Below are 16,793 nucleotides of genomic sequence, written 5' to 3'. Positions count from 1 at the left end.
ATACGCAGCGCAGACACGCAATTTCCGTGGCATGTAAATCGCGCGAAATGAATTTCTGCCAATCACGCACGTGCGTCAACGCCACAATCATTGCTAACCTTACTGTGTGTCTGGGCATCTATCGTTTGATCGAAAAAAACACAAGCTCTTCTAGGGTAGACGAACACGAACACGCACTGAGGTCGCTACCTTTATTCTGAATTATAGATAAACCACGGATTTTCATGCAAATTTAAACTTCTACGGTCCCAAGAATTCAAATTTAGATGGAGGTTCCTTTTATGTGTAAAAAATTATAACAAATACTGTACTTTGGATATTTGATATAATTTTGTATATTATACGTATTCTGCGTATTTTTACCACTTTAAATTTCGCATAAATGCATAAATGCTTAAAAATTCACAGTCGAATTACCACACTCTCGATGCGAAATTCACTTCGCCATCAACATTTATATAAGAAGCGTTTTTCCCCGTAGTAATAACTCAAAAACTGCAAATTTTTCGTTACGTCGTTTTTGCAGCAAATGAACGGTATCATCGAGTTTCCATCCTGTGAAATCTGTATAGGAGATACAGATAGAAACAGCTGAGGGGTAACATCGGGTTATCAAGACAGTATTCTCTTTTTTTTTCGCGCATTCATCCGAGCTGTCGATTTGGTACGCGTGAATCGCACATGCCTGCTCGATGGCCCGATGCTTCCACGTTTGGGTGATTGATGTTTGCCGTCGTTTCACCGACACGACTACATAAATCAAAGGGCGCCCTTACTAGTGCGAACCCTTTTCTTGCCGCTCATCTCTCTTTTCCGTTCTCTTTTTATACTCCGATCCACTCGGTAAGGCGGCGGGGTTGCGTTATCAAATCCGTCGATGACAGACGAGAACGTATTAAATACCGAACAGGACGAGCACATCGATTGTCGTCAGAGGGATGAAAACGATGAGAAGTAAACGAACGAGCGCGTGCATCATCCCCGAGGCTCCTCACGATTCAGATATGTTTTCTCCCTTTCTTCGCTGTTCCCCAGCCTCCTCGCCGATTATGCGTCCCTGGGCGCCTGTTCTTCGCGTATTATTCGCTTCTACGAGGGTACTAGCGTGCCTGCTTCTGACAGTTTCGTCGCGGATACTGTAATTTTGGAAGGCAACACGTGGGGCAAGAATGTTTCATCTTAGGTTTGGGGATAAGTTCTTTTATTACGAAAGGTGATAAAATTTGTTAGTGGAAATGTTGAAGTTTATTGGAAAATTTAAAATTAATTGGAATGTTTAAGAGTAAAATTTATATTTGAGATAATTTTTAAGATACTGCAAATAAACATCTTCTAATTTAATTTCAATTGTCAACGAATTAAATTAACAGATAAAAAGATGTAATCTGTACTGGTTGATGGCTGATTGGTCGGTACGAGACGACGAACACATGGAAACGTTTAGATTATAATGTATATAATATAAAAAAAAATCAGGATACTGGGGCTGGCAGTAAGCTAGTTATAGTATACGTAAGAGAAAAAAATCATTTACTTAACTGAGAAAGAAAATATCAGCTCTAGAAGATAACTTTTTACACTCGAAATATCAACGTATAGGTTTAACATGTCAGAAGAGCGAAAACAATGGAATAAACAATATGACTCCGAAATATGTTACACAGAATTATTATTTTTATTTGTTTATAACAAATAAAAGTATTAGCATCTGGTGAAAAGAGGCAGAACTAATTTTGGTTGGTACTGTATGCCGGTCATTGCTGCACGACTCTCCGCTATACAAAATATTATATTTATGATTTCTAGTTTTTTAAAAAGTCCGCACAAGAATACAAAACACACGATGAAAGAACAAAATAGCAATTAATCACGCGCGATAGTAATAAACGTGTACGCTACAAGTGACGCAGCTGTTAAAACTGCTGCTCATTGTATTTCATGCAAGGGATGCACGTACAAAAGGGTGGATTCATTCGTTTCTTGCAACTCGTGCAGCTTTACTCCCTCTTTTTACGTCTACATCGTATTTCTTGTCAAAAATGATGTATCGATAGAAATGGCAGTCAGGAATACGCATTCGAAAAGAAATGTACACAATCTGAATAGTTTGCGAGCAATTGAAATTTTCATTATAACAAGCTACATAGATAATACGAAAAATGATCATAAAAAATTATTCGATTTCCAAATAACATCTTAAATTTGATCTGTTAGTGGTTAAATTTCATGATTTCTTAAATTGAACATTGCAAATGTGAAATATTCTAAATATTGCTTCCCCGTAAGGATTGAAAATAGATTCTAAACTTAACGCTCATCAGACTATTTTTACGATTGGGACATTCTAATAGAATTAAAAAAATAAACTGTCTTCGAATGATCGATCCTAAAGACAAAACAGCAGAGTCTGTACTCTCTCAGATAAATAGTTCGCTGGAAAAGCGGACAGAGCTCTTATACGAATTGGCTGAATTCCAAGGACTAAGTCGGCAGAAGCAGGACCTTCTTTCTTTGTCCTTGCTAGGTTCCTTTCATCTCTGACCGGGATCTCTTTTAGCTTTAGTTGAAGATCTGAGGAATAGTTGAGAGTTCGGCCGATAGTTGGACGAAGCGGCATTTCATTCCGCTGGAAATTCCGCGAAACATATAGGCGACCGCAATAGAATCGCTGGAGACTTCAATCTTTATCGGTGAATCGGACGCGAAATATTGCGAACATTCGCGAAATTCTTCTAGGCACGACGACCCACGCACTGCACAGACTTTGTTTACGAACGATGCGAACGCGAAACGTTGAAGCCGAAGTCTTCGTTTACGAATCGGTGGAGATCTGAAAGGAAAACTTTCGAGACGGGATGCCGCGTGCTCGTTTCCTTGCGAAAATTCACGGAAATTCCCCTCAAAGATCCCGCCATTGCGTCAATCTTCGTGCTTGAACATCTCTTTGCAAGTGTTGAAAAAGAATTTATATTTGATGTCGCATTTTATTCGTGATATTTCGTATATTATATTGGAATAAACGATGCGTTTTTGGCAGTGAGGATGCGCCCGAAACTTAATGCGAGCAGGTAGTTCGAGCTTGAGGCAAAAACCTCTTTCGGAAAATTGTATTTCAGTTTCTTGAATAAGTTCTCTAATTTCAGTGTGTTACAAGTTCTATTTGATGAAATTCGTTGTAAAATTGGACGATATTTTTTATATGCGTATATGATTACAAATGATTGAAAGAGTTATAGCGTTAGAGTAATAAATTAAGAGATATTATTAGATCGTCCGAAAAGTTTCTTTCGTTTCATAAGGAAATAATGGATGCACAACATTTTCCGTTTCATATTATTTTATCGAATTACGTATGATCCATTTTGTTGTATCAAAATAAAGACAACGTTCGACAGATTAGGTTTCATATTTGTATAAAGATGCGTCGTTGTAAAAGACATGTCTGTAAAAGAAAGACACTTTTCGGACAATCTAATACATCAAATAATTACTTGACTTACGTGTTTTATTTCTAACCTTCTTACTTTCGTGTAAAAAAATTGCTAGCACTAGTAACTTGTAATTTGTAACTAGTAAAAATACCGTTCATAATATTATCTCAAGTGTATTAATATGAAACGTATACCTGTATGTAAATATCTAAAACAAACATTCTATTGATTGGAGGTTACGATGCAGATAATTGTCTTAATAGAACGCAATTATGCACGCCACATGTATGTCGAAGTTCTGGTATTTGTTTGACGATTGACGTATCTCGTGAGAGACGCTATTATTTTTTAAAAAGATATGATGCATTACAAATGCATCGATAGTTAGGCATTCTTGACATAATAATACATTACGATATTCACGGGATAAAAAATGCAGGAAGTTACTTCTATACAAATGCCATCGTTACGTCGTATTTCTAAAACACAGGTGTACCTCATTAGCATTTGTTAATTAGTAGACCGCTATTCATTAGTTTCATATAAATATGTGACAGTTTTTTTAGTGGATCAGTTGATCGCACGCAATTAACAACACGAAGCAAACATGGCTCCGAAAGTTTTGTATCTCCTGCTCATCGCCTGTATTTTTGGCACCATCATCCAGATGAGTTTTGCTGACGCATCCAATTCAACCAAGGCATCCGAGTCAACCAAGGTATCCGAGTCAACCAAGGCATCCGAGTCAACCAAGGTATCCGAGTCAACCGAGTCATCCCAGTCAACCAAGGCATCCGAGTCAACCGAGTCATCCCAGTCTACCAAGGCATCCGAGTCAACCGAGTCATCCAAGTCATCCGAGTCAACCGAGTCATCCAACTCATCTGACTCATCTAACTCATCTGACTCCTCCGATTCATCCGAGTCACCGGCTCCAACCAAGGTATGAAAATGCGTACAAAATCGTATACCTAAGCTTCTACATCTATAGCTTTTGTATTTATTAAACAAATTGTGTTTGCGGAAAAAGTAATTGTATTTATTAAATGTCTTTGTAATAAACATAAAATACCAACAATAGTATCCAACATTTTTTCATAAAATAAATGTTGCATTCAGTTCTTTTTACGTCAAAAAAAGACTAATATGTTTGTTTTTTATTTGTGCAGGCACCGGTAAAACCGGCGAAAGAACCTGCAAAGAAAAAGGACGACAAAAAACCACAAAAACAGCCCACCAAAGCAGAAGGTAACCTCGCAAAAACTATTATTCTCCAAGATATCGTAGATCTTAAAAAAAAAGAAAAAAGAATTCGATTTTTTTATTTTCTTACAATTTCTGGCGCAAACGGTTATTGATGTAAATGTTACGAACTTTCTGAACAACCCAGAAGAATCACACGTGACACTAGTGTCGCGTTAATGGTCAACTTACGTCAAATATACCGATAAAACATCTTTTTTACAGAAACTGAAAACAAGACTGTGGTGAAGAAACTGGAGATCGTGTTACCAAGGATTCCAATGATCTCCCCGGTCCCAGGACTTAAACCGAACGTTGAAAAAGCTAAAGATTTGGTTGCACGCCGTTTGAACAAAGGAGGCAATTTTGTCAACGCCGTTGCGAACAGTATAAGACTTGCGGTCCATGCTGCTAAGCCTGTCGTAGCCATAGCCAAATTGATCAGTAACATTGTACTGGTATTCGCCGAGGTAGCATCATTAAGCCCAGTCCGACTCGGACTTCTTGTTCTTCAGGAAGGTGTGAAAATTGGCATGAGTATCATGAGCGTGTCCCTTCCTATTCTGATAACTGGAGCTATAGTGGCTGCGCATTAAATAATCAACTATAATGTATTATAGTAGGTCATTTACTTTATATGCAACTATGTATTAGTTTTGGTTGCAATTATATTTACGCATAATGAAAATGTATGTTGTTCTGTTTCTTTTATACACCCTGTGAGACTTTTCAGCGAAGCTCATAAATGAATATGAAGATACCTGACATCGTTACTTTTTAAAAGTGTTTAATTTAAGGATCATTGGTTCTTTGATTGGAAAAATATTGGATCCTTTAAAATAATTAATATTTTGTGCGATCTTTTTCTTCTTCCGACAACAATAGTTTCTTCGGGGATTTTATAAAATAATCTTTCCAAATGTCTTATTTTTTTACTGTTTATCTGCTACTTTGCTTTTAATGTTTAAATAAGTTAAATCAACAAATTATTTACGTTCTTTTAAATTGTTATAATTTTTATGATTTTTAAATAGTCATTAGAACTCTATTTAATAAAATATATGTAAAAAGTCTAAGCTTGAAGAATAATTATTATCGATATAAATGATATCGAATGATACATTCATATTAACTATTTGCTATGTCTTATCAAAGCATTAAACAAGTTCGTATTTTTTAAAATGGGAGTATACGATTTAGACATAAAAATTCACGTACTGTTAACATTCAGGAACAACGTCTCTTTCAGCGTGCAACAAAAACGGAAAGGTAAATATGAGTTTTCACGGTCGCTGACCGATTCATCTCTCGGTTCTCCTAACAATCTGTTCCCACCTCATAAAATTGTCATCGTGCGTGCATAAAACATGAGGAGACGTTCGAGCACGCAGTAGTACAGCGTGAATCTACACCTGAAAATATAAGGAAAGATGGTATACATAGTACACTATTGCTCAAAAGTATCAACATCTCTGAGTTTTACATCTAATTCGTAAAGAACTTTCCCAACGAGGTTCGTGCATACGACACGTATGATTCTTAATTTATATTCATCATGTTTCTCTTGCGACACTTATAAATACTTTTTACGAACTTTCACATGGTTATTCTGCACGAGTGCAAAATCCTGATCGCTTAATCATACAAACGATTACTTAAACGAATCGCCACGTTTTATACGAAAACAAAAAGTGTCGTAATACTTATGAACGGGAGTGTATGTGGTAGCTCGCGGCATTGAATGCCTACAGGGTTGTCGATGAAGACTCCAGAGGTTTACGTTCGACGACAGGAGGCAACCTGAGGGAAACGAATGGCGCGGGAGAAGGAAAGGGTCGTTCGAGCGCGTATTTCCACCTTGCCGCCTCCATCCTGAACGCTAAAATACATTTTCCTACGAAGTGTCGTCACGGGAGGGCCTCCAGCTGCTGGTCGTGATATTCTACATGCGTAATGCTCGCGACGATATTTCCATACATAAATTTCATCCGGAAGAAAGTGGGCGGCTCTGTGGTTGCACGTCGACGCTGATGACGACGCGTCTACGCGACGTGCTCGAGAATCCGTCCGCTGATCGCGGTTTGCCGCCAGTTATCACAATCATTATTCTTTGTTTTGTGACGTCTTCCAAAAGGGTTCTGTTATCGTGGATCAGAACCTGTACGGGCAAATATTCTACAGCTATACAGCGTAAGCGTCCATCCTTTATCCTTTAAGGGAACGTGATACGGTATAGGTATCTTAATACTTTATTTTTAGATAAGTATACTAAACAAAAATAGTGAATAAACAGAATATACATATATTCCAATAAATGATTAATCTTCGTTTTTCTGTTCGATCGTATTCGCGGAGAGAAGCATTCGCGATATAAGGCGTCAGTGACAGTTGTAATTTCTCGTCTCGATACGATAATCGACGCCACGAATCAGCCGATCGCCTATTTCGGTTAAGATAATAGGGGTGGTTTGAATGATATTCACACTGAGTTAACAATTACAATATCGCTTAACACTGAGTTATCAATTAAAATATGACTATTTCTTTTCAACAATCTTCGAAGAATATAAATGTCTACGAATGTTATGTGTGATAGATGTTGAAAGTGTTTTTAGCGAAGTGTTATTCGGTGACGATGATGTCGGGAAGGAAAGCTAGTGATGGGAGGTGGCCGCCCCCCACCAAAGGTCACTCGTCGGTGGAAACGGCTTTAGTACCTCTTATAGCACGTTTCACCGTAATGAGCAATAACTCTAAGAAATGTCCCAATTTTCAGTATGTATTGTATAAATTAAGGACCTCGACAGTAACAAAAATTTCTACATCTTAAGCAATTAACGGTTCCTTAGGGGTTCGTACAAATACGTCTAAACAGCTGTTGAACATCTTGGCCGTAGAATGGATTAGAATATATGGTAGGGTCACCAGAATTTTCATTAGTATATGCATTTCCAAGTATATTCTCAAACTTGTTTTAAATATGTATATTATATATATATATATATATATATATATATATATATATATATATACACACACAAAATTTTGTATATTATTAAAAATGAAACGCTATCTTTCATAATAAAAATCGTAATACTTTAAGTTGATTCTTGTTAGAGCTTCGAAAAAGTAATAATTTCAAAACGATTGAAATAAATTATATAATTCCATCGTTCACAGTAAATAGACTGCAGGTAACAAAAAATAACACTAAGTATTACACACTTAAGCACTATTTATTATTAGATAATATCGAATACATACTTATACAAAGATTAATTGAAAGGAGAGATACTTATTTTACACTGTATGCCATTATACATTCAAAACTATAAATGCTTAGTGAATGTTTTTCTCCATTGTACTCGTAACTTATATCAATAATTGTATTCTCGCCAATTGGCCACAGATACCCGCCATTTGAAAGCGGATTCTCGACATCGGACCATGGATTCTCACCATTTAACCACAGATTCCAGTCATTTATCGAAGATTTCCATTAATCCAAGTGTTTCGTCGACCATTCGCGGAGAGACGCGATCGCGAGAAGGCACGTCAACGGGAGTCGTAAATTCCCGTTACGATTAAATAATCGACGCCACGAAATGATCGATCTCCTGATTTCTGTTACGACAATAGGGGTGGTTCAACTGAATTTACACTGAATTAGCAGGTATAGAATAGTGTTTATTCCAACAACTTTATATAGAAAAATAGTTACACTGATGCGTATGTATAAGTGAAGTAAATGACTGATTTAAGGTATGGAACTCGGTAATGACGTGTTGACTATTCTAACGGTGAAGAATAAGTGTAGAACTGTTGATGACTGCTTGAGCACTTGCTCGAGAGTGCTGGACTGCCCTTAAGGTGTCTCGGAGGAAGCTTGGTGTGGGTGTGCCCTTTGACCGATGAACGCGGATTCGTTGTTCACACTTTTCGTCCAGGAAGTGAGGGTAACGATCCGCGATGCTGTTTGGTTATGACCCATTCTGATGAACAGGATATGCAGAAGTCTCCCACCAACGTAGAGCGGGGGTGGACTTTGCTCCTGACGAAAGAAACAGCCTTTTCCGATGGACATGTGTTAGCTTTTCCCATCTGGTGACTGTCCGCTTTCTCCGTGATTCTTAAGAGCGCCTAATAAACTCAAGGACTTTTCCAACACCCAGCCATAAACTGAAAATACTTCTAGAATTAGAGAATTCTCCAGACATGCAATTAGACTGGCAAACATGTGTGGAGACAATGCAGCTAAAGGCTAATGTCTTTATAGTGGGTCATTGGGTCTATTGAGAATCGGGATGGCTGTAGGTTGACTGTTGGCTGCCAGGTAGCGAGGGCTGGCGTGCAGATGTCCCGCGCGACGTAACACCACGGATTCTTGTCGTTGATATACGAATTCTATATTCTGTTCATAAACGAATTCTCGTTGTTCTCGTTATTTGTCCCAGAATCGTCGTAATCTATTTTAAAAATCTCGCCATTTATACATGAATTCTGGAGATTTATCCACGAATTCTCGAAATTTGTGCCCAAATTATCCCCATTTGACCACGAATGGTACCCATTCCACCACGCATACTTGCCATTCATCCACGAATACCTGTCGTAGATGAACGGATACTCGTCGTTCGTACACGAATTCTCGTCGTTCGTACACGAATTCTCGTCGTTCGTACACGAATTCTCGTCGTTCGTACACGAATTCTCGTCCTTCGTACACGAATTCTCGTTGTTCGTAGACGAATTCACTTCACTCGTCCGGACATACACGCCAGTTGTCCGCGAATTTATGTCCCTTATTGAGGTATTTTCGACTTCCTTGCTGCCTTGCTTCCTTGCTTCGTAGCGCTCTGATGTGAGTCTCATGGTGTTCCGGCGTTTTGTTTCCTTTTCTTCCTCTGAAGCGAAATGTGAACAAGGATTTCAGTGATTTTATTGTACATTATTTACGAACAGACATTTAAACGATGACGATTTATTAATGTACAAAGACTCCAATGAAATTATTATAGGATAACATATTAATGACGTGCATCACCGAATTGAAATAAAACAAAAATATAAATATTATTGCACGTATAAAAATAAAAATTCCTAAACATTCGCAGTCTAATCGTAATACTAACATACCTGTCACGGGGTTTCCTTTGGGAAAAGGAAAAAGTGCAAGAATACGTGCTCCTAGCCGCATTGGATCTCTAGGGACCACCACGCTGTTCTCCACGGGTCTCGAGGTGCCATCAGGATCTGAATCAGGTAGTGGAGCGGCAGGAATCATGTCCGAAAGATCTGGCATCATTACTGTTTGTTTATTTAAAGCTGGATCGTACTCCGCCATCAAGCCGACCGCTAAGCGCGTTATGTTAAATAAACTCCACACGTTAGTTTCGAAAACGCGTTTATACAGGTCCGCAGAATTTGGTTTCTTGTTCTTGAAATCGTAGATATTTTCGTAGCCAACAACCCTAGCGCAATTAATTGGCACGTTCACCCCCTCAAATTTCGCCTTCGCAAATTCAGTGCTCTCCAATACGTCCTTGTGGAATTTCACCTAAAAAATCAAAAAGTATCATACAATTATTCATTATGAAAACATTACGTATTATTGTTAATTCAGAGTTTCGTTGAAATATGAAAATTTTACAACGTGAAATTTCTATCGGATTACTTCTATTTTGATCGTTTTGTCGTCTTGTTCATTATTACCTTATGGAGACATTAATATTATATTAGGTTGATTTACATCAAATAAAATTTAAAATTCACCTAGTTTCTTCTGATATATAAGTATAAATATAAACTAATTTCCTTCTTATTCAATATACTTTTGTTCGACCGTCTTCGCGGGAATTCGCGTTCGCGGTATAACGCCTCAACGAAGGTCGTAAGCCGTCTTATCTCGATAAGATAATCGACGCTACGAATCAACCAATCGCCTATTTGAGTTAACACAATGGGGGTGCCTTGATTGATATTCACACTGAATTAACAATTAAAATATCACTATTTCTAACAACTTTTGATTACTACAAGAGTCTACGAATGTTACAAATGACAAGTGTAAAAGTGTTCTTACAGAAGAGCGGATAGCTAGTATGGTATGTCTTGACCGAAATATTGCTATTAACTGATGATCAGTTGAGTGATGTCGAACTACTAATAAGTGCTTTCCCCCACCATCCTTCTCAAGATGGAAGAAGCCCTGGAATACCGTACAGGTAAATTTTAGTTATGCATTGTATAAATTAGGGACATCTGCAATAAGAAAAATCTCTAATTCTTATGATTTATGAGCAATACATCAGATCCTTGGAAATAATGTTGAACCGAGCAAATACGATTGAATAGTTGTTGACTACAGCGGCCGAAGGATGAATTAGGTTATGTGGTATGGTCAAGGGACGTAATATTTCCATTGTAGTATGCATTTCCAAGTATACTCTAAGACTTGTTTTAAATATATTATAAATATATACACAAAATTCTTTAGATTGTTAAAAACGAAACGGTACCTTTCGTAATAAGAATCGTATTACTTTAAGTTGATTCTTGTTGAACCTACAAAAAAGTAATAATTTCAAAACTATTGAAATCAAATTAAAAAATTCGATCATTCACAGTAAATAAAATCGTAAATAACGACAAATAACTCTAAGTATTCAACAATTAAGTACTATTTTATATTAGGTAATGTCGGATATATATTTGTAAAAGGATTTATTGCAAAAAAGAGGTATTTATTTTACACGACTGTCCTGCATGTAAATACATATGCTTATGCTTGGTTCCCACTGAACATTTTCATGAATATTTTCATAGATTCAACATTTTGAATGTCCTTGTGAATCTCCTTCTTGATTGTACCTGTAGCCCATATCTATACGTATATTCTCGCCATTAATCAATGGATTTTCGATGCATGCTTGAATCAAATGAGCGACTTCCTCGCAGGTTCCGTAGCGTTTTGGTGTGAGTTTCATTGCGATCCACCGCTTCCTTTCCTCTTCCTTGTGTAGAGCTAAATATGAGCAAGGATTTCAGTGATTCTACATTATTTACGGACAGATATTTAAACGATAACAGTTTATTAATGAAGAAGAACTTCGATGAAATTATTATAGAATAACTTATTTATGACGTGCATCCTGGAATTGAAATAAATCAAAAAATCGCGATATGAATTTTATGAATGGTTTATTAAAAGCCATTACTTTCTTCTTAGAGATTGACCCAATGATTGACCCAAATTACTGATGGTTTGTGTCAACATATTGATAGTAACAAATTTACATCTAAATACTCATAATCGTGAATAAATTGTGAATGTTTATGTATTTATTCTGCATGCATGTTTTTTTATTGCACGTATAAAAATAAAAATTCCTAAACATTGCATATTAGCCGTAATACTAACACACCTGTCATGGGGCTGTCTATGTAACCAGGACAAATTGTGATAACACGTATTCCTTGCGACGCAAGTCCTCTAGCTAAAGGGATCGTCATGCCGGAAACCGCGGATTTCGTGGCGCCATAAGCAACTAAACCAGGTGGTGGTTCATAAGCCATCGTACTCGAAAGATTTATAATGACTCCTCTTTGTTGATTTGAATCTGGTTTGTTCTTCGCCATCAAGCCGACCATTAAGCGCGTTACATTGAATAAACCCCACACGTTAGTTTCGAAAACGCATCTGTACAGGTCAGCAGAATGTGGCTTCTTATTCTTGAAATCGTAGATATTTTCGTAGCCAACAACACCAGCAGAATTAATTAGTACGTTCACGCCGCCGAATTTCGCCTTCGTACATTCGATGCTTTCTAATACGTCCTTTTCGAGCCTCACCTAAATAGTATCATACAGTTATTCATTATGAAAACATTACGTATTACTATTAATTCAGAGTTTCGATAAAGTATGAAAATTTTACAATGTGAAATTTCTATCGGATTACTGTTACTATGTTCGTTTTTTTCGTATTGTTAATTATTATCTTATAGAAATTTTAACACGATTAATGCCATAGAGATCACCGATGACCGGCGCACCAAAATTAGTAGAAATTAATAATTTGAACAAATGTCAATAGTTATAAATTTGTTATTATTTCCATCGTTACTACAACATGAGAAAATCCGCTTTTATCTTAATGAATAATAACCCTGAGGAACGTTGCGACTTGACAGAGATATGATGGCAATTAAGGGCCTTGCGAGTAAAGGAGACAATGCTAAATCTTGTGGCGGGTCTTTAGAATTATTGCGGATCAGAATTGATATGACCGAGGTATGGATTATTGTTTATAGCAAAGCCCGGCACGTGGGAACATAGAACAATTATTTAGCAACGCGAAGAAACAATATGAGATAATTCATAATCGTAAAAAATAAGCGAGGCAAGCGAAATTGCACTATAGCGGAATGAGGGCCGCCGGTGGCCTGACTGAGATAACTTCATTAACACTTTTACTGCGACGCCGAAATCACATGTTTCGCTCAGGACGCCAAGGGAGCATGTTTATTATGCAAGGCATATAATGGCAAAATAATAATAAATTGATGATACAAGACAACATTCTTCCCCAGTAGACCGTTTGTCTTATTGGTGGTCACGGGTGATCACCGTGGCGCCTTGTTGACAGTTGATAGCGACTTATTATAATAAGATTTCGTTTATTTTAACAAACCATTCGCATTCGTTATTTCGTCGTAAGCAAAACGTCCGGAACATATTGTTGAAACGTGTAGAAGATATTAGTAAATAGTACTTGCTCATTCTATATATAATACTAAGGTATGTGCACACTTCTAACTTCAATTATATGATTATAAAGCAGCATTTAGGATAATTTTCTAAGGTGTGTTTATAATAATATTCGTAGATTACCCCTCAAAGATATGGATGCAATCACAGTGTACCGTTAGATGCAAGATTTGTTCTCATTTTTTTTTTTTTTTATTGATATTCTAATAAAAATGTTTAATTGTTCAATGAGTCACTTTTTGTTTCAAAATATCTTCTATTTATCGGTTATATTCAAAATGCCCTAACTTTCAATTTTCATATTCAATTTTCATACAATTTTTACAATTGTAAGAAATTCAAGCGCTTCGGCCACCAATGACCACCGTGGTGTCACAGAAGAAACCTTGGCCGGCCATATATGACCAATGTGGCAGTCAAAGTGTTAATGATGATTATACAGAGTTATATATCTCTTGTAGGTAATATTTCAACATTATATGTATTGCGTAATAAAAAATTTATCGTGGCACCGCGGCCAAACGTTGTCACACTGGCGTGGCATTCAACGTGTTAATGTTATATTGAGTTGGTCTACATTAAATGAAACTTGAAACCCACCTTGTTTCTTCGGTATATAACTATAAATATAAAGTAATTTCCTTGTTATTTAATGTATTTTTTTCGACCGTGTTCGCGGAGAGACGCGTTCGCGATATAACGCGTCAATGACAGTTGTAATTTCTCGTCTCGATACGATAATCGACGCCACGAATCAGCCGATCGCCTATTTCGGTTAAAATAATAGGGGTGGTTTGAATGATATTCACACCGAGTTACCAATTAAAATATCGATTAACACTGAGTTATCAATTAAAATATCACTATTTCTTTTCAACAATCTTTGAAGAATATAAATGTCTACGAATGTTATGTGTGATAAATGTAGAAAGTGTTTTTAGCGAAGCGTTATTGAGTGACGATGATGTCGAGAAGGAAAACTATTGTAGTGATAGGTGCCCGCCACCAACGGTCCCTCGCAGGGTTACAGCGGCCTTCGAGTACCGTACAGGAAGAAACCCCTAAATTATACGACACCAATTAACTGTTCTTTGGGATTATATTTGAGAATATATTTCAATAGCTTTTGACTCTCTTGGCCGAAAGACGGATTAGAGCATATGGTAGAGTTACGAGATATAACAACTTTCTTGGAAACTATCGCTTCTCATGATGTAAATATTATTTATAGTATGTATAACGGTAAATAGTATCACAAGATTTTATTCAATACATGAACGAAACGACATATAAAATAATGGAGTTGCGAAACGCTTTCGAAGGAGGTAAGAATATTTACCATTTCCTGATATCATTTTATTTGATATAAATTATAGGTTTATTGGGAGAATCGGTGATAAGAAATCTTACGAGCAATTGAACTTACGTCGGTACACGTAAATAAAGCTTTTTCACCCAATCTCTCGGCAACTTTAGCTCCGTTGCAAGATATATCGGCCAGAACCACCTTGGCACCTTGACAATAAATTTTCTCCGCGACAGCCTTCCCGATTCCGTTGGCACCTCCAGTGATGTAAGCAACTATATGCTAAAATTCGTTATTAATAATCCATAAATCCATGATTATTAATTTTTGTATTTCTTCCTTAATCTTTCTTAATTTTTTATTATTATATTTATCAGAAGAAATTTCATAAATCAATGGATCTACGATTTAATGATTGCATGAAGTTCTATTTCCCATATGATGAATTTCATTTTAAAGCGCTGAAATAATGTTTAAAAAATTCAGCAACGATATAGTCTGCAACATCTTACCTAAAATATAGAGAAGAAAATTATTCCAACATTACCTGCAATTTCCCCATTTTGACATTCCTGGGTTATTACACACCAGGGGGCTGAAATTGGATGTCTCTTGTTCCTTACTTCCCTTCGTTTACTCTAAGAAGATTTCAAGTTAGTCAAGTACTTTGAACATTCTGAAAAAAAGGGAAAAAATCTTTGAAAAATCCGAATTTTCCTCTGCTTCCACTACTTAAGTGGCAAGTATTACACGATGCAATTATTTTCACGAAATTTCTTCAAGCATATACCACGATAAATACTTAACAAAATTTCAGGAAGATTATGTAGGAGAAAAACGTGATAAGCAATGTAAAAGTTCTTTTTATCAAAAATGTTGGCTTTCGTGGTATTAGACGTCAATGTCATAGGAGTGAAGTCGCATAAGCCGATTTTTACATGCAATAAATTTAGATTCTTGTTGCTTTTATTGTCTAAAAAATGTCACAGATTTATTTATTTCCGGAAGGCTTATATCTTTCATCCTAAGAAATAAATTATTACCCTTCCAACTACTTTAATCGAATCAAATAGAAAATATAAAAATCAAAAAACCGATAAAAATGCACTTGTCTCGTCATTTTCGTATGTAATCTTAAAAAAAATCAAGAAATTTAAGGAAATTACATTACTTGCCAATTTGTACAGAGTTACGTCTATTCTTCCGTTAAGTTATTTAGTGGATCTATCTATCTTTTCTAATAATTTCTGATTAGTTGCGACGATGCATGGTTAAAATATCGTAAAATGGCAATTGAAGATGAACGACTGTCATTCCGATTTACCTTCGGTATTCAATGCTCTTCACGAGTATAATCGATGAAAATGAGATCTAGTTAACACTGAAATTTTAATTTTTTATATAATCGCAATCATTAAATTATTTTTTTATCAAAGGAAAATTGATTTTAATCTTGAAATTATTTCTTTATCAAATCTGTCATAATATTCGAGCCGTTTCTCTTTTTCAAATCAATGTAATCTAATTACAAATCCTCCATTTTGTCAAATCGATAATAATTTTCCAACTATTATTATTTCTTAACTTATGCAATCTGTTCTAATTTATTTCGTTTATGAATTTATTTCTTTTTTAAATTTGCATTTGAATTTTATCGGAATGGTAACTAATGAGCTCTAATTCACCAAATTAGTACTTAAATATTTATGAGATTAATGATAAAATAGATTTTTATCACATGTAAATTCATCTTTGACGCGCCGATCCGATAAGGCGGCAATGTCAGTCGGACGATATAACCTAATTCTCGACGATTAAATGCAACGGTTGCGATAAGGCTTGTAAATTGAGCGAATTATGCCGTTGGTACCGGTACACGACGTGGCCTCAACCGATTAACATGCGCATTACGCGAGGTTGGAACGCTCAACCTGACATTTGCATTGGAACGTGTCGAACAACCTGAGACCTCTATAACACCTGGTGCCGCCGATTACTTGTTTCATTGATCGTAAAGTGCATTCTTAAAACATCTTTTGAATTCA

General features: G+C 36.3%; 2 protein-coding genes and 1 long non-coding RNA gene across 3 annotated transcripts; 1 reads left to right on the top strand and 2 right to left on the bottom strand.

Annotated features, from left to right (window-relative positions):
• Positions 1 to 308: 308 nt before the first annotated feature.
• On the bottom strand, positions 309 to 3,858 carry LOC122573167. Its single transcript, XR_006318671.1, has 2 exons — positions 3,501 to 3,858; positions 309 to 1,136 (listed from the first exon to the last, which is right to left on the bottom strand). It is a non-coding gene; the product is annotated as an uncharacterized LOC122573167 (long non-coding RNA).
• A 136-nt stretch (positions 3,859 to 3,994) lies between these two features.
• LOC122573166 (osteocalcin 2-like) lies at positions 3,995 to 5,361 on the top strand. The gene is made up of 3 exons (XM_043739207.1): positions 3,995 to 4,374; positions 4,601 to 4,679; positions 4,899 to 5,361. Exons 1-3 carry the CDS (start codon positions 4,039 to 4,041, stop codon positions 5,267 to 5,269), a joined length of 786 nt encoding a protein of 261 aa, XP_043595142.1. The 5' UTR covers positions 3,995 to 4,038; the 3' UTR covers positions 5,270 to 5,361.
• A 6,139-nt stretch (positions 5,362 to 11,500) lies between these two features.
• LOC122572547 (3-hydroxyacyl-CoA dehydrogenase type-2-like) lies at positions 11,501 to 12,311 on the bottom strand. Its single transcript, XM_043737613.1, has 2 exons — positions 12,098 to 12,311; positions 11,501 to 11,697 (listed from the first exon to the last, which is right to left on the bottom strand). Exons 1-2 carry the CDS (start codon positions 12,309 to 12,311, stop codon positions 11,501 to 11,503), a joined length of 411 nt encoding a protein of 136 aa, XP_043593548.1.
• Between the last annotated feature and the right edge of the window lie 4,482 nt (positions 12,312 to 16,793).

The sequence above is a fragment of the Bombus pyrosoma genome, linkage group LG11 (genome assembly GCF_014825855.1).
Source record: "Bombus pyrosoma isolate SC7728 linkage group LG11, ASM1482585v1, whole genome shotgun sequence".
Taxonomy (NCBI): Eukaryota; Metazoa; Arthropoda; class Insecta; order Hymenoptera; family Apidae; genus Bombus; species Bombus pyrosoma.
Note: the sequence above shows the minus strand (reverse complement) of the source record. Positions and strands in the feature narration are given on the sequence as shown.